At 46.0% G+C, this 16827-nt stretch overlaps 1 protein-coding gene and 1 long non-coding RNA gene across 2 annotated transcripts in view; one reads left to right on the top strand and one right to left on the bottom strand.

Moving 5' to 3' along the window:
• LOC110513725 (tripartite motif-containing protein 16) overlaps positions 1–1066 on the top strand; it is an 8633-nt gene extending 7567 nt beyond the window's left edge. Inside the window, exons 4-6 of the mRNA XM_036972228.1 lie at positions 1–30; positions 156–215; positions 447–1066. The exon at positions 1–30 is cut by the window's left edge and continues 130 nt beyond it. Coding sequence (XP_036828123.1) covers positions 1–30; positions 156–215; positions 447–961 — 605 coding nt within the window. The 3' untranslated portion in view covers positions 962–1066. The remainder of the gene's footprint in view (positions 31–155; positions 216–446) is intronic.
• Positions 1–16827, bottom strand: part of LOC118947094 — a 179924-nt gene that overhangs the window by 69395 nt on the left and 93702 nt on the right. The gene's annotated exons all lie outside the window — the stretch shown is intronic.

The raw sequence follows: 16827 nt of genomic DNA, 5'->3' as shown, positions 1-16827 counted from the left end.
AAGGAGAATGGACCAAGATCTCCACTACAGGTGTGTTGAAAACAATAAGAACATCAACTTTAGACCATTGAAAGTTCCCTACTAGTCATATACATGTGGAATATGGTCTGATGATAACATTCCCTCTCTCTGTCAATGTGTTTGTGTGTCTGTAGTGAATATAGTGGATGTTGTACTGCCTCCAGAGCCCAAGACCAGAGAACAGTTGTTACAATGTGAGTCTCTTTATTGTGAAGTAACTAACAGTCTCTTTTTACTGACACTCCTAACAATCCCTCTAGAAATATATAGCAATAGTAGATCTAATCAAAGACTGGGTATCTATCTGACTCCTCATATTTCTCTGATTTGATCTCTGCTGTGCTCTAATCAAAGACAGGGTAGATACAGTATCTGACTTAACTTATTGTTCTGACTCCCCTCATTGGTCTCTGCTCTTCTCCCAGATTCCTGTCAGCTCACACTGGACCCAAACACAGCAGGCACACACCTCTCTCTGTCTGAAGGGAACAGAAAGGTGACCTATACAGGCCAAGTCCAACCATATCCTGTCCATCCAGACAGATTCACCAACTGGTACCAGGTTCTGTGTAGAGAGGGTCTGTCTGGATGCTGTTACTGGGAGGTGGAGAGGACTGGTTATGTTGTTACAGCAGTCTCATATAAAGACATCAGCAGAACAGGTAATGGTGGTCGATTTGGATTCAATAACAAGTCCTGGAGTTTAAAGTGCTATAGAGGTGGTTATTGGTTCAGTCACAATAATGTTGTGACTAAAGTATCAGGCCCTCAGTCCTCCAGAGTAGGAGTGTACCTGGATCACAAGGCAGGTACTCTGTCCTTCTACAGGGTCTCTGACACAATGACCCTCCTCCACAGAGTCCAGACCACATTCACTCAGCCCCTCTATCCTGGGTTTGGGATCTATTATAATGGTACTGCTGAGCTGGTTAAACTGTAGTAGGGTCCACATAGATACTAGTGATGCTGGTGTAGTCTATAGCTGAGCTGGTTAAACTGTAGTAGGGTCCACATAGATACTAGTCATGCTGGTGTAGTCTATAGCTGAGCTGGTTAAACTGTAGTAGGGTCCACATAGATACTAGTCATGCTGGTGTAGTCTATAGCTGAGCTGGTTAAACTGTAGTAGGGTCCACATAGATACTAGTCATGCTGGTGTAGTCTATAGCTGAGCTGGTTAAACTGTAGTAGGGTCCACATAGATACTAGTCATGCTGGTGTAGTCTATAGCTGAGCTGGTTAAACTGTAGTAGGGTCCACATAGATACTAGTCATGCGGGTGTAGTCTATACCTGAGCTTGTTAAACTGTAGTAGGGTCCACATAGATACTAGTCATGCTGGTGTAGTCTATAGCTGAGCTGGTTAAACTGTAGTAGGGTCCACATAGATACTAGTCATGCTGGTGTAGTCTATAGCTGAGCTGGTTAAACTGTAGTAGGGTCCATATAGATACTAGTCATGCTGGTGTAGTCTATAGCTGAGCTGGTTAAACTGTAGTAGGGTCCACATAGATACTAGTCAAGCTGGTGTAGTCTATAGCTGAGCTGGTTAAACTGTAGTAGGGTCCACATAGATACTAGTCATGCTGGTGTAGTCTATAGCTGAGCTGGTTAAACTGTAGTAGGGTCCACATAGATACTAGTCATGCTGGTGTAGTCTATAGCTGAGCTGGTTAAACTGTAGTAGGGTCCACATAGATACTAGTCATGCTGGTGTAGTCTATAGCTGAGCTGGTTAAACTGTAGTAGGGTCCACATAGATACTAGTCATGCTGGTGTAGTCTATAGCTGAGCTGGTTAAACTGTAGTAGGGTCCACATAGATACTAGTCATGCTGGTGTAGTCTATAGCTGAGCTGGTTAAACTGTAGTAGGGTCCACATAGATACTAGTCATGCTGGTGTAGTCTATAGCTGAGCTGGTTAAACTGTAGTAGGGTCCACATAGATACTAGTCATGCTGGTGTAGTCTATAGCTGAGCTGGTTAAACTGTAGTAGGGTCCACATAGATACTAGTCATGCTGGTGTAGTCTATAGCTGAGCTGGTTAAACTGTAGTAGGGTCCACATAGATACTAGTCATGCTGGTGTAGTCTATAGCTGAGCTGGTTAAACTGTAGTAGGGTCCACATAGATACTAGTCATGCTGGTGTAGTCTATAGCTGAGCTGGTTAAACTGTAGTAGGGTCCACATAGATACTAGTCATGCTGGTGTAGTCTATAGCTGAGCTGGTTAAACTGTAGTAGGGTCCACATAGATACTAGTCATGCTGGTGTAGTCTATAGCTGAGCTGGTTAAACTGTAAACTGATTTGTTATTAATTAAAATTCAATACAATGTTTTAATCTTGTACATTTCCATGAATCATGATGTCTGGTGTTGATGTATATTGGTTGTCATTCAGAACCATTGATATGTTTTCTCAGTTGGTTCTCTGTCTCTATGTAATTCTCCTCAGTATCATTGATCAGCTTGTTGGCTCGGTCCTAATTGATGTGTTCTCTGTCACCTGGAGCTGCATGGAAAATGGTCCAGGAACTAAAGGACAATTCAGGACTAGTCAGCCCACTACAAGCTGGTATCACTTACTTTCTACTAAACTATATGGTCTGGTTTCCCAGACACAGATGAATCCTAGTCCTGGACTAAACAGTATGTTCAATGTAGATGTCCAGGAAACCGGCCCTAAATGTGTCATCTTTCATCCTCCCATACTGCTCAGTCCAGCAACATTAAACCTGTCCAGCAGGTGGTGCTGTTGACCAAACAATAAAACCAGCAGATATCTTGACTTGCCACTCAGTATATCAGTAATGTTCAGAATAGTACTTTAATATCATTGGAGATTGATGGTCTTTTTAATCCACTATCCAGAGTCAGGAACAGATGAAGTTAGGTCTGCTACTGTTCAGTGATTAAATATGATTTATGGTGATGGGAAATAATAAAAAACACTCAACTTCATCTAGTAATAGTTTTCCTTTGTTATTTATTCCAAGGTGTGTCTTTAACTTGTAAATGTATTGTGTGGAGGTGAGCTAGTGGTGTGGCTGATAGGATAGAATGAAAAGGGAGGAGGGGAGGGGAAATGGGCAGATATATCAGACAGATGAGGGAGAGAGAGATTTTCATCCAGGAGTTAGTGTCTCTGTTCCAAATAGCTCCCTATTCCCTGCGTAGTGCACTAGGCTTCTTATAACCAGGTCTAAAGTAGTGTTCTAGATGTTAGATGGTTTCTCCCTGTCATTACAACATGACAATATGGTCATGACTTTAGTGGTTTCCTCCCCCTTTGTTTTTAGTGTTATTTTGTTATGTGTGTTGTCAGGGTTGTTCCTCTGTGTTCCTCATTGAAAATCCATTAACAATGAATCACAAACTAATTATATTCCAGTTGTGTTTAGACAACTTGATGTCTGACGTCCCCCAGTTCTGTTCAGACCCATTGAACTGGGTCACATTCTGAATGGTGACTTGTATTGATAGTCCATACTGGACCTGACTGTGGTTAACCAGACTGGAGGGGTTCTGATCACATATTCCCTCATCTACACAACTATACCTGATGTTCTCTCTGTGTGTGTGTGTGTCTCTGTGTGTGTGTGTCTCTCTGTGTGTGTGTGTGTGTGTGTGTGTGTGTGTGTGTAGAAAGCAGACAACCTCAATCTGGTTTCATTCCTGTAGTTATCAGAACACATGGGGTGTGTAACAATTATCTCTCCTTTCTAAGTGTGAACTTGTCCACTTCCCTTCATGGATTTAAAGGAAATTACTGGTTTATGTAAACTCCCTCTACCCCATGTCACCAATCCAACACCAATCCAATGCTTTTACATTTGTAAAATGTATCCTTCAGGAGGAAGGAGAGATTATTGGGACTCCCCCCATGGAGTGATGATAGAGGGATGTGAAAGAGGAGAGAGGTAATGGTTGTACTGGACTTATTTATTCCCTCATTACTGACTTATTCTGTTTCAATAACAGAATTACAAAACACAAACTAATTACATTCAAGGAATTATTATTGTATTAAAGTAAATCTATATTAAAATTCACCATAAAATGTCTAGTTCATCCCATAGCTTAACATGGGTAATGCTCCCTCCTATAAGAGTCATTGATGTGTTGGATGAGATGGGACCCTGCCTTCACCTGGGGATATTTGTTGGATCCGTCACAGCAGGGGGCAGTAACACCCTATGGACATTAAAGGTACTGCAGTGTGCTCCAGTCTCCAGCAGGGGGCAGTAAAACCCTATAGACATTAAAGGGACTGCAGTGTGCTCCAGTCTCCAGCAGGGGGCAGTAAAACCATATGGACCTGAAAGGGACAGCAGTGTGCTCCAGTCTCCAGCAGGGGGCAGTAAAACCCTATGGACCTGAAAGGGACTGCAGTGCGCTCCAGTCTCCAGCAGGGGGCAGTAAAACCCTATGGACCTGAAAGGGACTGCAGTGTGCTCCGGTCTCCAGGAGGGGGCAGAAAAACCCTATGGACCTGAAAGGGGAAGTGAGGAGTTAAGTGTGATGCTATTGAACATTGCATCACTTAACCAGAATTCTGCAGTGATACACCATCCCATCTGGTTTGGGTTAGGTGGGACTATCCTATCATTTGTTCTCACCTGATTGTCTATGAGGTGTATCAGGTGTGTCCCAACTTTTGACTGGTCCTGTAGTTTCTGTAGTGCAGAAAGTATGATGCTGTCCTAGTTCTGCTCTGTGTTCTGCTCCAAGGAAAGACTCATCTCTGGACACTCTCACATACCCTGTTACCTACTGCACTACTCCCCGCCTGCTCTGGTCTGTCTCTCCCAGTCTGGTACAGGTGTCCTCTCCTGCTCTGGTCTGTCTCTCCCAGTCTGGTACAGGTGTCCTCTCCTGCTCTGGTCTGTCTCTCCCAGTCTGGTACAGGTGTCCTCTCCTGCTCTGGTCTGTCTCTCCCAGTCTGGTACAGGTGTCCTCTCCTGCTCTGGTCTGTCTCTCCCAGTCTGGTACAGGTGTCCTCTCCTGCTCTGGCCTGTCTCTCCCAGTCTGGTACAGGTGTCCTCTCCTGCTCTGGTCTGTCTCTCCCAGTCTGGTACAGGTGTCCTCTCCTGCTCTGGTCTGTCTCTCCCAGTCTGGTACAGGTGTCCCCGCCTGCTCTGGTCTGTCTCTCCCAGTCTGGTACAGGTGTCCTCTCCTGCTCTGGTCTGTCTCTCCCAGTCTGGTACAGGTGTCCTCTCCTGCTCTGGTCTGTCTATCCCAGTCTGGTACAGGTGTCCTCTCCTGCTCTGGTCTGTCTCTCCCAGTCTGGTACAGGTGTCCTCTCCTGCTCTGGTCTGTCTCTCCCAGTCTGGTACAGGTGTCCTCTCCTGCTCTGGTCTGTCTCTCCCAGTCTGGTACGGGTGTCCTCTCCTGCTCTGGTCTGTCTCTCCCAGTCTGGTACGGGTGTCCTCTCCTGCTCTGGTCTGTCTCTCCCAGTCTGGTACGGGTGTCCTCTCCTGCTCTGGTCTGTCTCTCCCAGTCTGGTACGGGTGTCCTCTCCTGCTCTGGTCTGTCTCTCCCAGTCTGGTACAGGTGTCCTCTCCTGCTCTGGTCTGTCTCTCCCAGTCTAGTACAGGTGTCCTCTCCTGCTCTGGTCTGTCTCTCCCAGTCTGGTACAGGTGTCCTCTCCTGCTCTGGTCTGTCTCTCCCAGTCTGGTACAGGTGTCCTCTCCTGCTCTGGTCTGTCTCTCCCAGTCTGGTACAGGTGTCCTCTCCTGCTCTGGTCTGTCTCTCCCAGTCTGGTACAGGTGTCCTCTCCTGCTCTGGTCTGTCTCTCCCAGTCTGGTACAGGTGTCCTCTCCTGCTCTGGTCTGTCTCTCCCAGTCTGGTACAGGTGTCCTCTCCTGCTCTGGTCTGTCTCTCCCAGTCTGGTACAGGTGTCCTCTCCTGCTCTGGTCTGTCTCTCCCAGTCTGGTACAGGTGTCCTCTCCTGCTCTGGTCTGTCTCTCCCAGTCTGGTACAGGTGTCCTCTCCTGCTCTGGTCTGTCTCTCCCAGTCTGGTACAGGTGTCCTCTCCTGCTCTGGTCTGTCTCTCCCAGTCTGGTACAGGTGTCCTCTCCTGCTCTGGTCTGTCTCTCCCAGTCTGGTACAGGTGTCCTCTCCTGCTCTGGTCTGTCTCTCCCAGTCTGGTACAGGTGTCCTCTCCTGCTCTGGTCTGTCTCTCCCAGTCTGGTACAGGTGTCCTCTCCTGCTCTGGTCTGTCTCTCCCAGTCTGGTACAGGTGCCCTCTCCTGCTCTGGTCTGTCTCTCCCAGTCTGGTACAGGTGTCCTCTCCTGCTCTGGTCTGTCTCTCCCAGTCTGGTACAGGTGTCCTCTCCTGCTCTGGTCTGTCTCTCCCAGTCTGGTACAGGTGTCCTCTCCTGCTCTGGTCTGTCTCTCCCAGTCTGGTACAGGTGTCCTCTCCTGCTCTGGTCTGTCTCTCCCAGTCTGGTACAGGTGTCCTCTCCTGCTCTGGTCTGTCTCTCCCGGTCTGGTACAGACGTCCTCTCCTGCTCTGGTCTGTCTCTCCCGGTCTGGTACAGACGTCCTCTCCTGCTCTGGTCTGTCTCTCCCAGTCTGGTACAGACGTCCTCTCCTGCTCTGGTCTGTCTCTCCCAGTCTGGTACAGACGTCCTCTCCTGCTCTGGTCTGTCTCTCCCAGTCTGGTACAGGTGTCCTCTCCTGCTCTGGTCTGTCTCTCCCAGTCTGGTACAGGTGTCCTCTCCTGCTCTGGTCTGTCTCTCCCAGTCTGGTACAGGTGTCCTCTCCTGCTCTGGTCTGTCTCTCCCAGTCTGGTACAGGTGTCCTCTCCTGCTCTGGTCTGTCTCTCCCAGTCTGGTACAGGTGTCCTCTCCTGCTCTGGTCTTTCTCTCCCTGTCTGGTACAGGTGTCCTCTCCTGCTCTGGTCTGTCTCTCCCAGTCTGGTACAGGTGTCCTCTCCTGCTCTGGTCTGTCTCTCCCAGTCTGGTACAGGTGTCCTCTCCTGCTCTGGTCTGTCTCTCCCAGTCTGGTACAGGTGTCCTCTCCTGCTCTGGTCTGTCTCTCCCAGTCTGGTACAGGTGTCCTCTCCTGCTCTGGTCTGTCTCTCCCAGTCTGGTACAGGTGTCCTCTCCTGCTCTGGTCTGTCTCTCCCAGTCTGGTACAGGTGTCCTCTCCTGCTCTGGTCTGTCTCTCCCAGTCTGGTACAGGTGTCCTCTCCTGCTCTGGTCTGTCTCTCCCAGTCTGGTACAGGTGTCCTCTCCTGCTCTGGCCTGTCTCTCCCAGTCTGGTACAGGTGTCCTCTCCTGCTCTGGTCTGTCTCTCCCAGTCTGGTACAGGTGTCCTCTCCTGCTCTGGTCTGTCTCTCCCAGTCTGGTACAGGTGTCCTCTCCTGCTCTGGTCTGTCTCTCCCAGTCTGGTACAGACGTCCTCTCCTGCTCTGGTCTGTCTCTCCCAGTCTGGTACAGGTGTCCTCTCCTGCTCTGGTCTGTCTCTCCCAGTCTGGTACAGGTGCCCTCGCCATTCTTATTTAGGATTGTTTTTAGCTAATTTAATGAGGGTTCAGCGTTGTGTTGGCTACATGTCTTAGATTGCTTAATGCTGTGTTTCTCTCTGATCAAAGATGAGGCAATAAAGGATAATGTTGCTGTTGTTCAAAGGAGAAACTACACGCCTGCTCTGTGAATGAGGAAATATATTGATGTTTCTCCCTCGAGTTTTGGGAGAAACCACACGCTTGCTCCATAAATGCACATGAGATCTATCCACATTTCTCCCAAACAACATGGGAAAAATGGGACTCTTGCTCTGACATGTCACGACTGTTTTCTTGGTACTGAACTGTGTCTCTGGACTTTCCACATCTCCTGAATGTTGTGGCGTTAAAGATTCTGGTGACTATGGATTGTCCTTCAAGTGCTGTCTATAAATCCACATGTTGGAACCCTCCATCTAGACTGGCCATTATCTTGCTGCTTCTACGGTCTGGAAATGTGCAATCTGACCCAGGTCCTGACATTCTGTCCAATGAAGTAGTCAGAGCGGCCTGAAGTTTCTGCATGTGGATGTAATAAGTCTGCTGCTGAAGTATGATTATGTGGATGTATGGATAAAACCTGCCCACCCTGATGTGTTTATGCTTTCTGAAACCTGGCTACAAAAATCTATTAAAGACAAAAATATTGGCGTAATGTTTGTTGTAATGTTTTTGGTGCAGATGGTCAATCTAAGGGTGGTGGTGTTGCTGTTTACGTAAAACACAAGATCTCAGCCGTCTGACTTCTACTCAACCTCAGCAAGTTGAATATCTGTCTTTGGACCTTAACCTTGGCTCCTGTTTAAATATGGTTGTATCTTGTTGTCATAGACCATCTGCTCCTGTTTAAATATGGTTGTATCTTGTTGTTATAGACCATCTGCTCCTGTTTAAATATGGTTGTATCTTGTTGTTATAGACCATCTGCTCCTGTTTAAATATGGTTGTATCTTGTTGTTATAGACCATCTGCTCCTGTTTAAATATGGTTGTATCTTGTTGTTATAGACCATCTGCTCCTGTTTAAATATGGTTGTATCTTGTTGTTATAGACCATCTGCTCCTGTTTAAATATGGTTGTATCTTGTTGTTATAGACCATCTGATACTGTTTAAATATGGTTGTATCTTGTTGTTATAGACCATCTGATACTGTTTAAATATGGTTGTATCTTGTTATAGACCATCTGATACTGTTTAAATATGGTTGTATCTTATTGTTATAGACCATCTGATACTGTTTAAATATGGTTGTATCTTGTTGTTATAGACCATCTACTCCTGTTTAAATATGGTTGTATCTTATTGTTATAGACCATCTACTCCTGTTTAAATATGGTTATATCTTGTTGTTACAGACCATCTGATACTGCTGGCTCTCTGGATTGTATTTTCAGATTATCACAGCATGTCAACTCTGAGTTTGTCCTGATAGGTGATCTGAATCAGGACTGGTTAACATCTAGCTCTGATCAACTCTAAATTCTATACAATACCTATAATCTCACTCAGATTGTCAACAGTGTAACGAGGTTGAATATAAAGTCTCCTCTGAAATCCTCTTTGATTGATTTGATATTAACCAAAACTCCATCGTTTTAATGCTTCTGGTATTTATGCAAATGACATAAGTGATCACTGTGCTATTGCCTGTGTGAGAGATGGTCAAATTCCTAAACATCCTCCACGTGTCATTACGAAAAGAAACAGGAAGCTGTTTGATATTCCAGGTTTTTTACATGATGTTTCCAGAATGAAATGGAATAGAATGGAATTAATCCCTGATGTTGAATTAGCCTTTTCTAACTTCCACAATGCTTTCCAGGATGTACGCAATAGGCCCCTTTAAATAAATTCAGGATGAAGGGCAGAGAGAATCCCTGATTTACTGAGGAACGTACTAAAATCATAAGGGAACTAAATGCTATGTGGGATAAAGCAAGAGGGTCTGGTTCAGCAGATGATTGGATGGCTTTTAAGCGTCTGAAATATGGGTGTGGCTTTGATCTGAAAAGTGAAAGCAGACCACTACCTGAAATCTACTTCAGATCATTTAAATAATCCCTCCACATTCTGACAAGTAGTGAAAGGTTTGGAGTGAAAAGAAGATTCACAGCTTCCCAAATTATTGTTGGTCGACACAAGGTAATAACTGAGAGAACCTCCATTCTGAAGGCCTTGAATCAGCATTTTATAGATGCAGGCAGTTTATTTGAAAAGGTCTAAATGAGCCCCCTATGAATTTACCTTCTCATCCCTGACACCCCTGTGCTCTCCATTACCAGGTTCTCCTTCTCATCCCTGACACCCCTGTGCTCTCCTTCACCAGGTTCTCCTTCTCATCCCTGACACCCCTGTGCTCTCTTTCACCAGGTTATCCTTCTCATCCCTGACACCCCTGTGCTCTCCTTGACCAGGTTCTCCTTCTCATCCTTCTGTTTCAGAAGTGTGTAAAGCCCTGAAATAAATTGATAGAACAGAATCCCCTGTCCCTGATGAACTAGACCCCTGCTTCCTACACCTGCTGCTGACATCATTGCTCCCCCCTATATTTCTAACCTCACGCTTGACGTTCAGGAAATCCCCAAGTTATGGAAATCTGCTTTTGTACTGCCTCTCCTGAAAGGTGGAGATCCTTCGCTGCTTGACAACTATCGACCCCTATCAAAACCGTCTGTTCTGTCAAAGGTCCTGGAGTCCTGGAGTCCTTAGTTAGTAGGTCCTGGAGTCCTGGAGTCCTTAGTTAGTAGGTCCTGGAGTCCTGGAGTCCTTAGTTAGTGAGTCCTGGAGTCCTTAGTTAGTGAGTCCTGGAGTCCTTAGTTAGTAGGTCCTTGAGTCCTTAGTTAGAAGGTCCAGGAGTCCTTAGTTAGAAGGTCCTGGAGTCCTTAGTAGGTCCTGGAGTCCTGGAGTCCTTAGTTAGAAGGTCCTGGAGTCCTGGAGTCCTTAGTTAGAAGGTCCTGGAGTCCTTAGTTAGTAGGTCCTGGAGTCCTTAGTTAGAAGGTCCTGGAGTCCTTAGTTAGAAGGTCCTGGAGTCCTTAGTTAGAAGGTCCTGGAGTCCTTAGTTAGTAGGTCCTGTTGTCCTTCGTTAGTAGGTCCTGGAGTCCTTCGTTAGTAGGTCCTGGAGTCCTTAGTTAGTAGGTCCTGGAGTCCTTAATTAGTAGGTCCTGGAGTCCTGGAGTCCTTCGTTAGTAGGTCCTGGAGTCCTGGAGTCCTTCGTTAGTAGGTCCTGGAGTCCTGGAGTCCTTCGTTAGTAGGTCCTGGAGTCCTTAGTTAGTAGGTCCTGGAGTCCTGGAGTCCTTAGTTAGTAGGCAGCTGAAGGCCTCAGAGAAAACAACTTCTTTAATGCAGTCAGGCTTTAGGTCTGGCCACAGCACTGTTTCAGCTACATGGAGGGTTTTACATGGATGCAGTCAGGCTTTAGGTCTGGCCACAGCACTGTTTCAGCAACATGGAGGGTTTTACATGGATGCAGTCAGGCTTTAGGTCTGGACACAGCACTGTTTCAGCAACATGGAGGGTTTTACATGGATGCAGTCAGGCTTTAGGTCTGGACACAGCACTGTTTCAGCAACATGGAGGGTTTTACATGGATGCAGTCAGGCTTTAGGTCTGGACACAGCACTGTTTCAGCAACATGGAGGGTTTTACATGGATGCAGTCATGCTTTAGGTCTGGCCACAGCACTGTTTCAGCAACATGGAGGGTTTTACATGGATGCAGTCAGGCTTTAGGTCTGGACACAGCACTGTTTCAGCAACATGGAGGGTTTTACATGGATGCAGTCAGGCTTTAGGTCTGGCCACAGCACTGTTTCAGCAACATGGAGGGTTTTACATGGATGCAGTCAGGCTTTAGGTCTGGACACAGCACTGTTTCAGCAACATGGAGGGTTTTACATGGATGCAGTCAGGCTTTAGGTCTGGCCACAGCACTGTTTCAGCAACATGGAGGGTTTTACATGGATGCAGTCAGGCTTTAGGTCTGGACACAGCACTGTTTCAGCTACATGGAGGGTTTTACATGGATGCAGTCAGGCTTTAGGTCTGGACACAGCACTGTTTCAGCAACATGGAGGGTTTTACATGGATGCAGTCAGGCTTTAGGTCTGGACACAGCACTGTTTCAGCACCCTGGAGGGTTTTACATGGATGCAGTCAGGCTTTAGGTCTGGACACAGCACTGTTTCAGCAACATGGATGGTTTTACATGGATGCAGTCAGGCTTTAGGTCTGGACACAGCACTGTTTCAGCACCCTGGAGGGTTTTACATGGATGCAGTCAGGCTTTAGGTCTGGCCACAGCACTGTTTCAGCAACATGGAGGGTTTTACATGGATGCAGTCAGGCTTTAGGTCTGGCCACAGCACTGTTTCAGCACCCTGGAGGGTTTTACATGGATGCAGTCAGGCTTTAGGTCTGGCCACAGCACTGTTTCAGCAACATGGAGGGTTTTACATGGATGCAGTCAGGCTTTAGGTCTGGACACAGCACTGTTTCAGCAACATGGAGGGTTTTACATGGATGCAGTCAGGCTTTAGGTCTGGACACAGCACTGTTTCAGCACCCTGGAGGGTTTTACATGGATGCAGTCAGGCTTTAGGTCTGGACACAGCACTGTTTCAGCACCCTGGAGGGTTTTACATGGATGCAGTCAGGCTTTAGGTCTGGACACAGCACTGTTTCAGCAACATGGACGGTTTTACATGACATCCACTGTGCTCTTGACAAGAAGTGTGTCTGTCTTTATTGATTTGTCAAAGGCTTTTGACACCGTGGACCATGCTGTGTTAGTGTAAAGGTTAAAATGTTGTGTAATTACAGGTCATGATCTAGATTGGTTAATAAATTACCTATCAAATCATACACAATGTGTAATGGAGGATGGTTGTAAATCTGAGTCCATAGAGGTGTGCTCAGGTGTTCCGCAAGGTTCTATTTTGGGACCAATGTTGTTCCATTTGTATATCAACAACATTGGGGATCTTAATGAAACAGCGGATGTTCATTTTTATACAGATGATACTGTTCTGTATTCAAGTGGTAGTAGGTTATCTTTATCTTTTGAAAATGCCCAAAGAGCATTTAACATCACACAACTGAATCTGAATGATTTGAAGCTGGTTCTGAATTTCAGATGCCAGGCATGTTACTAATCATGTCGTTGCTACAATGGCTGGACATACTATACAGCAAGTCAAAGTGTACAACTATTTGGGTGAGTGGGTTGATGACAAGCTGAGCTTCACTGTTCATGTGGAGAACTTGATCAGGAAGCTCAAGCTGAAAATAGTTTATTATTACCGACATCAGGCTTGTTTTTCTCTGGAGGCCAGGAAGGAGCTGGTATGATGTACATTACCGGCATGAGGCTTGTGTTTCTCTGGAGGCCAGGAAGGAGCTGGTATGATGTACATTACTGGCATCAGGCTTGTTTTTCTCTGGAGGCCAGGAAGGAGCTGGTATGATGTATATTACTGGCATCAGGCTTGTTTTTCTCTGGAGGCCAGGAAGGAGCTGGTATGATGTACATTACTGGCATCAGGCTTGTTTTTCTCTGGAGGCCAGGAAGGAGCTGGTATGATGTACATTACTGGCATCAGGCTTGTTTTTCTCTGGAGGCCAGGAAGGAGCTGGTATGATGTACATTACTGGCATCAGGCTTGTTTTTCTCCCGAGGCCAGGAAGGAGCTGGTACGAAGTTGTAATGTTCCGGGTGTCGTGGGTGTTGAGTCAGACGCAGGAGACAGAGAGTGCAAGGCTGTGCTCTTTTAATGCACCACAGGGTGCTCACAATAATAACGGACCCAAACCGTAGACCGTTTTGTTTTATAATGGGTACATGTTCATCGGGGTTTGTACAGAGTTGGGTAAATCAGCTCTTTGCTCCCCCTTACATGGGTAATAATCTCCAAGCTGCTCTAAACGTTGATGTTTTGGTGTCTCTAGGTTCATCTCTAGACTGTTGAATGAGGCCTGTTACAACTTTCTTACAAAACCTTTAAGGGAGTTTGTGAAACCATTCAGTCGTGGATGTATGCAAAACATATTTAACACGTATTGCAGGTTACAGAAGCCTCCTGTTGTACTATGAATCCCCACTCAACCCTGTTAGATCTTGATGTGTTGGCTCTCTATGTATGTACATGTTACAGAAGACTCCTGTTGTACTATGAATCCCCACTCATCCCTGTTAGATCTTGATGTGTTGGCTCTCTATGTATGTACATGTTACAGAAGCCTCCTGTTGTACTATGAATCCCCACTCAACCCTGTTAGATCTTGATGTGTTGGCTCTCTATGCATGTACATGTTACAGAAGACTCCTGTTGTACTATGAATCCCCACTCATCCCTGTTAGATCTTGATGTGTTGGCTCTCTATGTATGTACATGTTACAGAAGACTCCTGTTGTACTATGAATCCCCACTCATCCCTGTTAGATCTTGATGTGTTGGCTCTCTATGTATGTACATGTTACAGAAGACTCCTGTTGTACTATGAATCCCCACTCAACCCTGTTAGATCTAGATGTGTTGGCTCTCTATGTATGTACATGTTACAGAAGACTCCTGTTGTACTATGAATCCCCACTCAACCCTGTTAGATCTTGATGTGTTGGCTCTCTATGTATGTACATGTTACAGAAGACTCCTGTTGTACTATGAATCCCCACTCATCCCTGTTAGATCTTGATGTGTTGGCTCTCTATGTATGTACATGTTACAGAAGACTCCTGTTGTACTATGAATCCCCACTCAACCCTGTTAGATCTTGATGTGTTGGCTCTCTATGTATGTACATGTTACAGAAGACTCCTGTTGTACTATGAATCCCCACTCATCCCTGTTAGATCTTGATGTGTTGGTTCTCTATGTATGTACATGTTTATAATCCACATAGTGTGAATATTGTTTTCCATAAAGTTAATAACCCCCCCTAAACCGAAATATGAAATGACCTCTTCCCCTAATCCGAAATATGAAATTACCTCTTCCCCTAAACTGAAATATGAAATGACCTCTTCCCCTAAACTGAAATATGAAATTACCTCTTCCCCTAAACTGAAATATGAAATGACCTCTTCCCCTAAACTGAAATATGAAATTACCGCTTCCCCTAAACTGAAATATGAAATTACCTGAGAAACATTATTTAGATGGCTGTTTTATTGTTGTTGAAAGCTTGAAATGGACACAATGCCTAGGGACCTTGTTTCTAACACACACACACACACACACAGACACAGACACAGACACAGACACAGACACAGACACAGACACACACACACATACACATACATACACACCCACACATATACACACACACACATTCCTGCTTCATAGATAGCAACCATAAGGGCAATAAAACTGAGGGGTGTGGGGCCATTCTCTTTCAAAAGTTCAAACACAGAACCCCCCCAGTTCAACCAGGTCGCTAGACATCAATCAGCATGACAACTTCAAAGGAATAGACACAATATAGATATAAAATAACACACCCTCTAACACGTGACCACAGGAACAGGACGTCCTGGACGGATGCCCATATTTGGACATGTACATGTCATCTGTACACAGGGTCATCAATCAAACGTTGAAAACAAACTAACTGCTGAAGAAGTAAAAGGAATATACAGTGTTACCATCCATGGGTGACCTATACAGAGACCAGAGAGAAAGGGAAGAAAGAAAGAGAGAAGAAGGACGACTGGAAAATAACAAGTTGAAACATTATGAAAAGAGAAGAGGAAGTTGATAGAAGATCTGCAGGTGCTGATTGCTGATAAGATGAAAGAGACAATGGAGACAGATGATGTGGATGAAAGTAAATAGCTAAAAGAGGTCAGACAAGCCACGGATATGGTAAAGACAATACCAGAGGGAGATAGAAGAGTGTGAAAGGAGGACTAGAAACTGCACTGAGGGAGGCCCAGCTTTCACAGATCGAGAAAGGAAGTGGTGGTTTTACTCACAATATGATGGCTGCATTGTTTCTACAGGCTCACCACAACCACAGCCTGCAGGTCCCCCACAGTCACATCAGTCACACCTGTGAACCTGGTGGCTGCAGGGTATGTGCTTTTCACCACTAAGCATTATGGTGACCAACAGACATGGACAGGAAGAGGAGGTGGGCCCGCCATGGCCCTTCCTGACTGGAACAACACTCAACGCTGGACCTGTGGGCAGTTGGGGCATGTGAGTTCACAGTGTGGGGGAAATGAAAGAGGACCATTTATAATAGACACTGGAGCTCACTGTTCCTGTTTTGGCAAATCAGGACAAGTTGTTTGGGCTTCTCTGAGCAAATCCTCAGTAACAATAACAGGGACATCGGGACAGCCCAGGAATGTGTACTGGACAAAAACTTGTTTGATGAAACTCTGCTTGACTCTGACATGGTGCTGTTATATTCGGAGATATTCCAAATTCTTGTGATCGGTCCAAACCAAAAATAGATGTTCTGCTCCCTCCAGCCAGTGTCTCCACTCCTCCAGTGTCATCTTGACCACCAGGAGTTCTCGGTTGGTCGTAGTTTCTTTCTGCAGAGTTGAGACGATAGGACAGGAAGGCACAGGGATGGAGCTTTATGTCCTGGATGGATCGCTGCGACAGGATAGCCCCCACTCCAACGTCAGAAGCATCGACCTCGACCACAAACTGACGGGACGGGTCCGGATGGACGAGGTTGAGGGCTGTAGTGAATTGATGCTTCAGGTCCACAAAGGCTCTGTCAACCGCTGGGAACCATATGAACAGTAGATTGGGAGAGGTGAGTGCCAAGAGTGGGGCTGCCAGAGTGCTGTAGCCTCGAATGAAACACCGGTAGAAATGGGCAAACCCCAGGAAATGTTGTAGCTGCACCCTGGACATAGGTTGGGGCAAATCCACTACTGCTTTCATCTTTTCCGGGTCCATCTGGACATTTCCTTCAGCGATGACATGTCCCAGAAAGGAGAGGGTAGAACGGTAGAACTCGCATTTCTCCGCTTTCACAAATAACTGGTTCTCCAGGAGGCGCTGAAGGACTTGTCGAACATGGAGGACGTGTTATTGGGCAGAACGGGGAAAAAAACAGGACATCGTCGAGGTAGACAAACACAAAATGATTTAACATGTCCCGGAGCACATCGTTTACCAGGGCTTGGGATATTCCACAGCTGCAAGAAAAGTTCTATATATTATTGAAACAATGTTGCGATTGTTTGTGAGAATGCCAACAGGTGTGGTTCCCTTGGGGGAGAGATTCTATTGGGGAAAGGTTCCTGTGGGGGTTGACATTGAAGCCAAGGGG

This window comes from Oncorhynchus mykiss, unplaced genomic scaffold (assembly GCF_013265735.2).
Source record: "Oncorhynchus mykiss isolate Arlee unplaced genomic scaffold, USDA_OmykA_1.1 un_scaffold_121, whole genome shotgun sequence".
NCBI lineage: Eukaryota > Metazoa > Chordata > Actinopteri > Salmoniformes > Salmonidae > Oncorhynchus > Oncorhynchus mykiss.
Note: the sequence above shows the minus strand (reverse complement) of the source record. Positions and strands in the feature narration are given on the sequence as shown.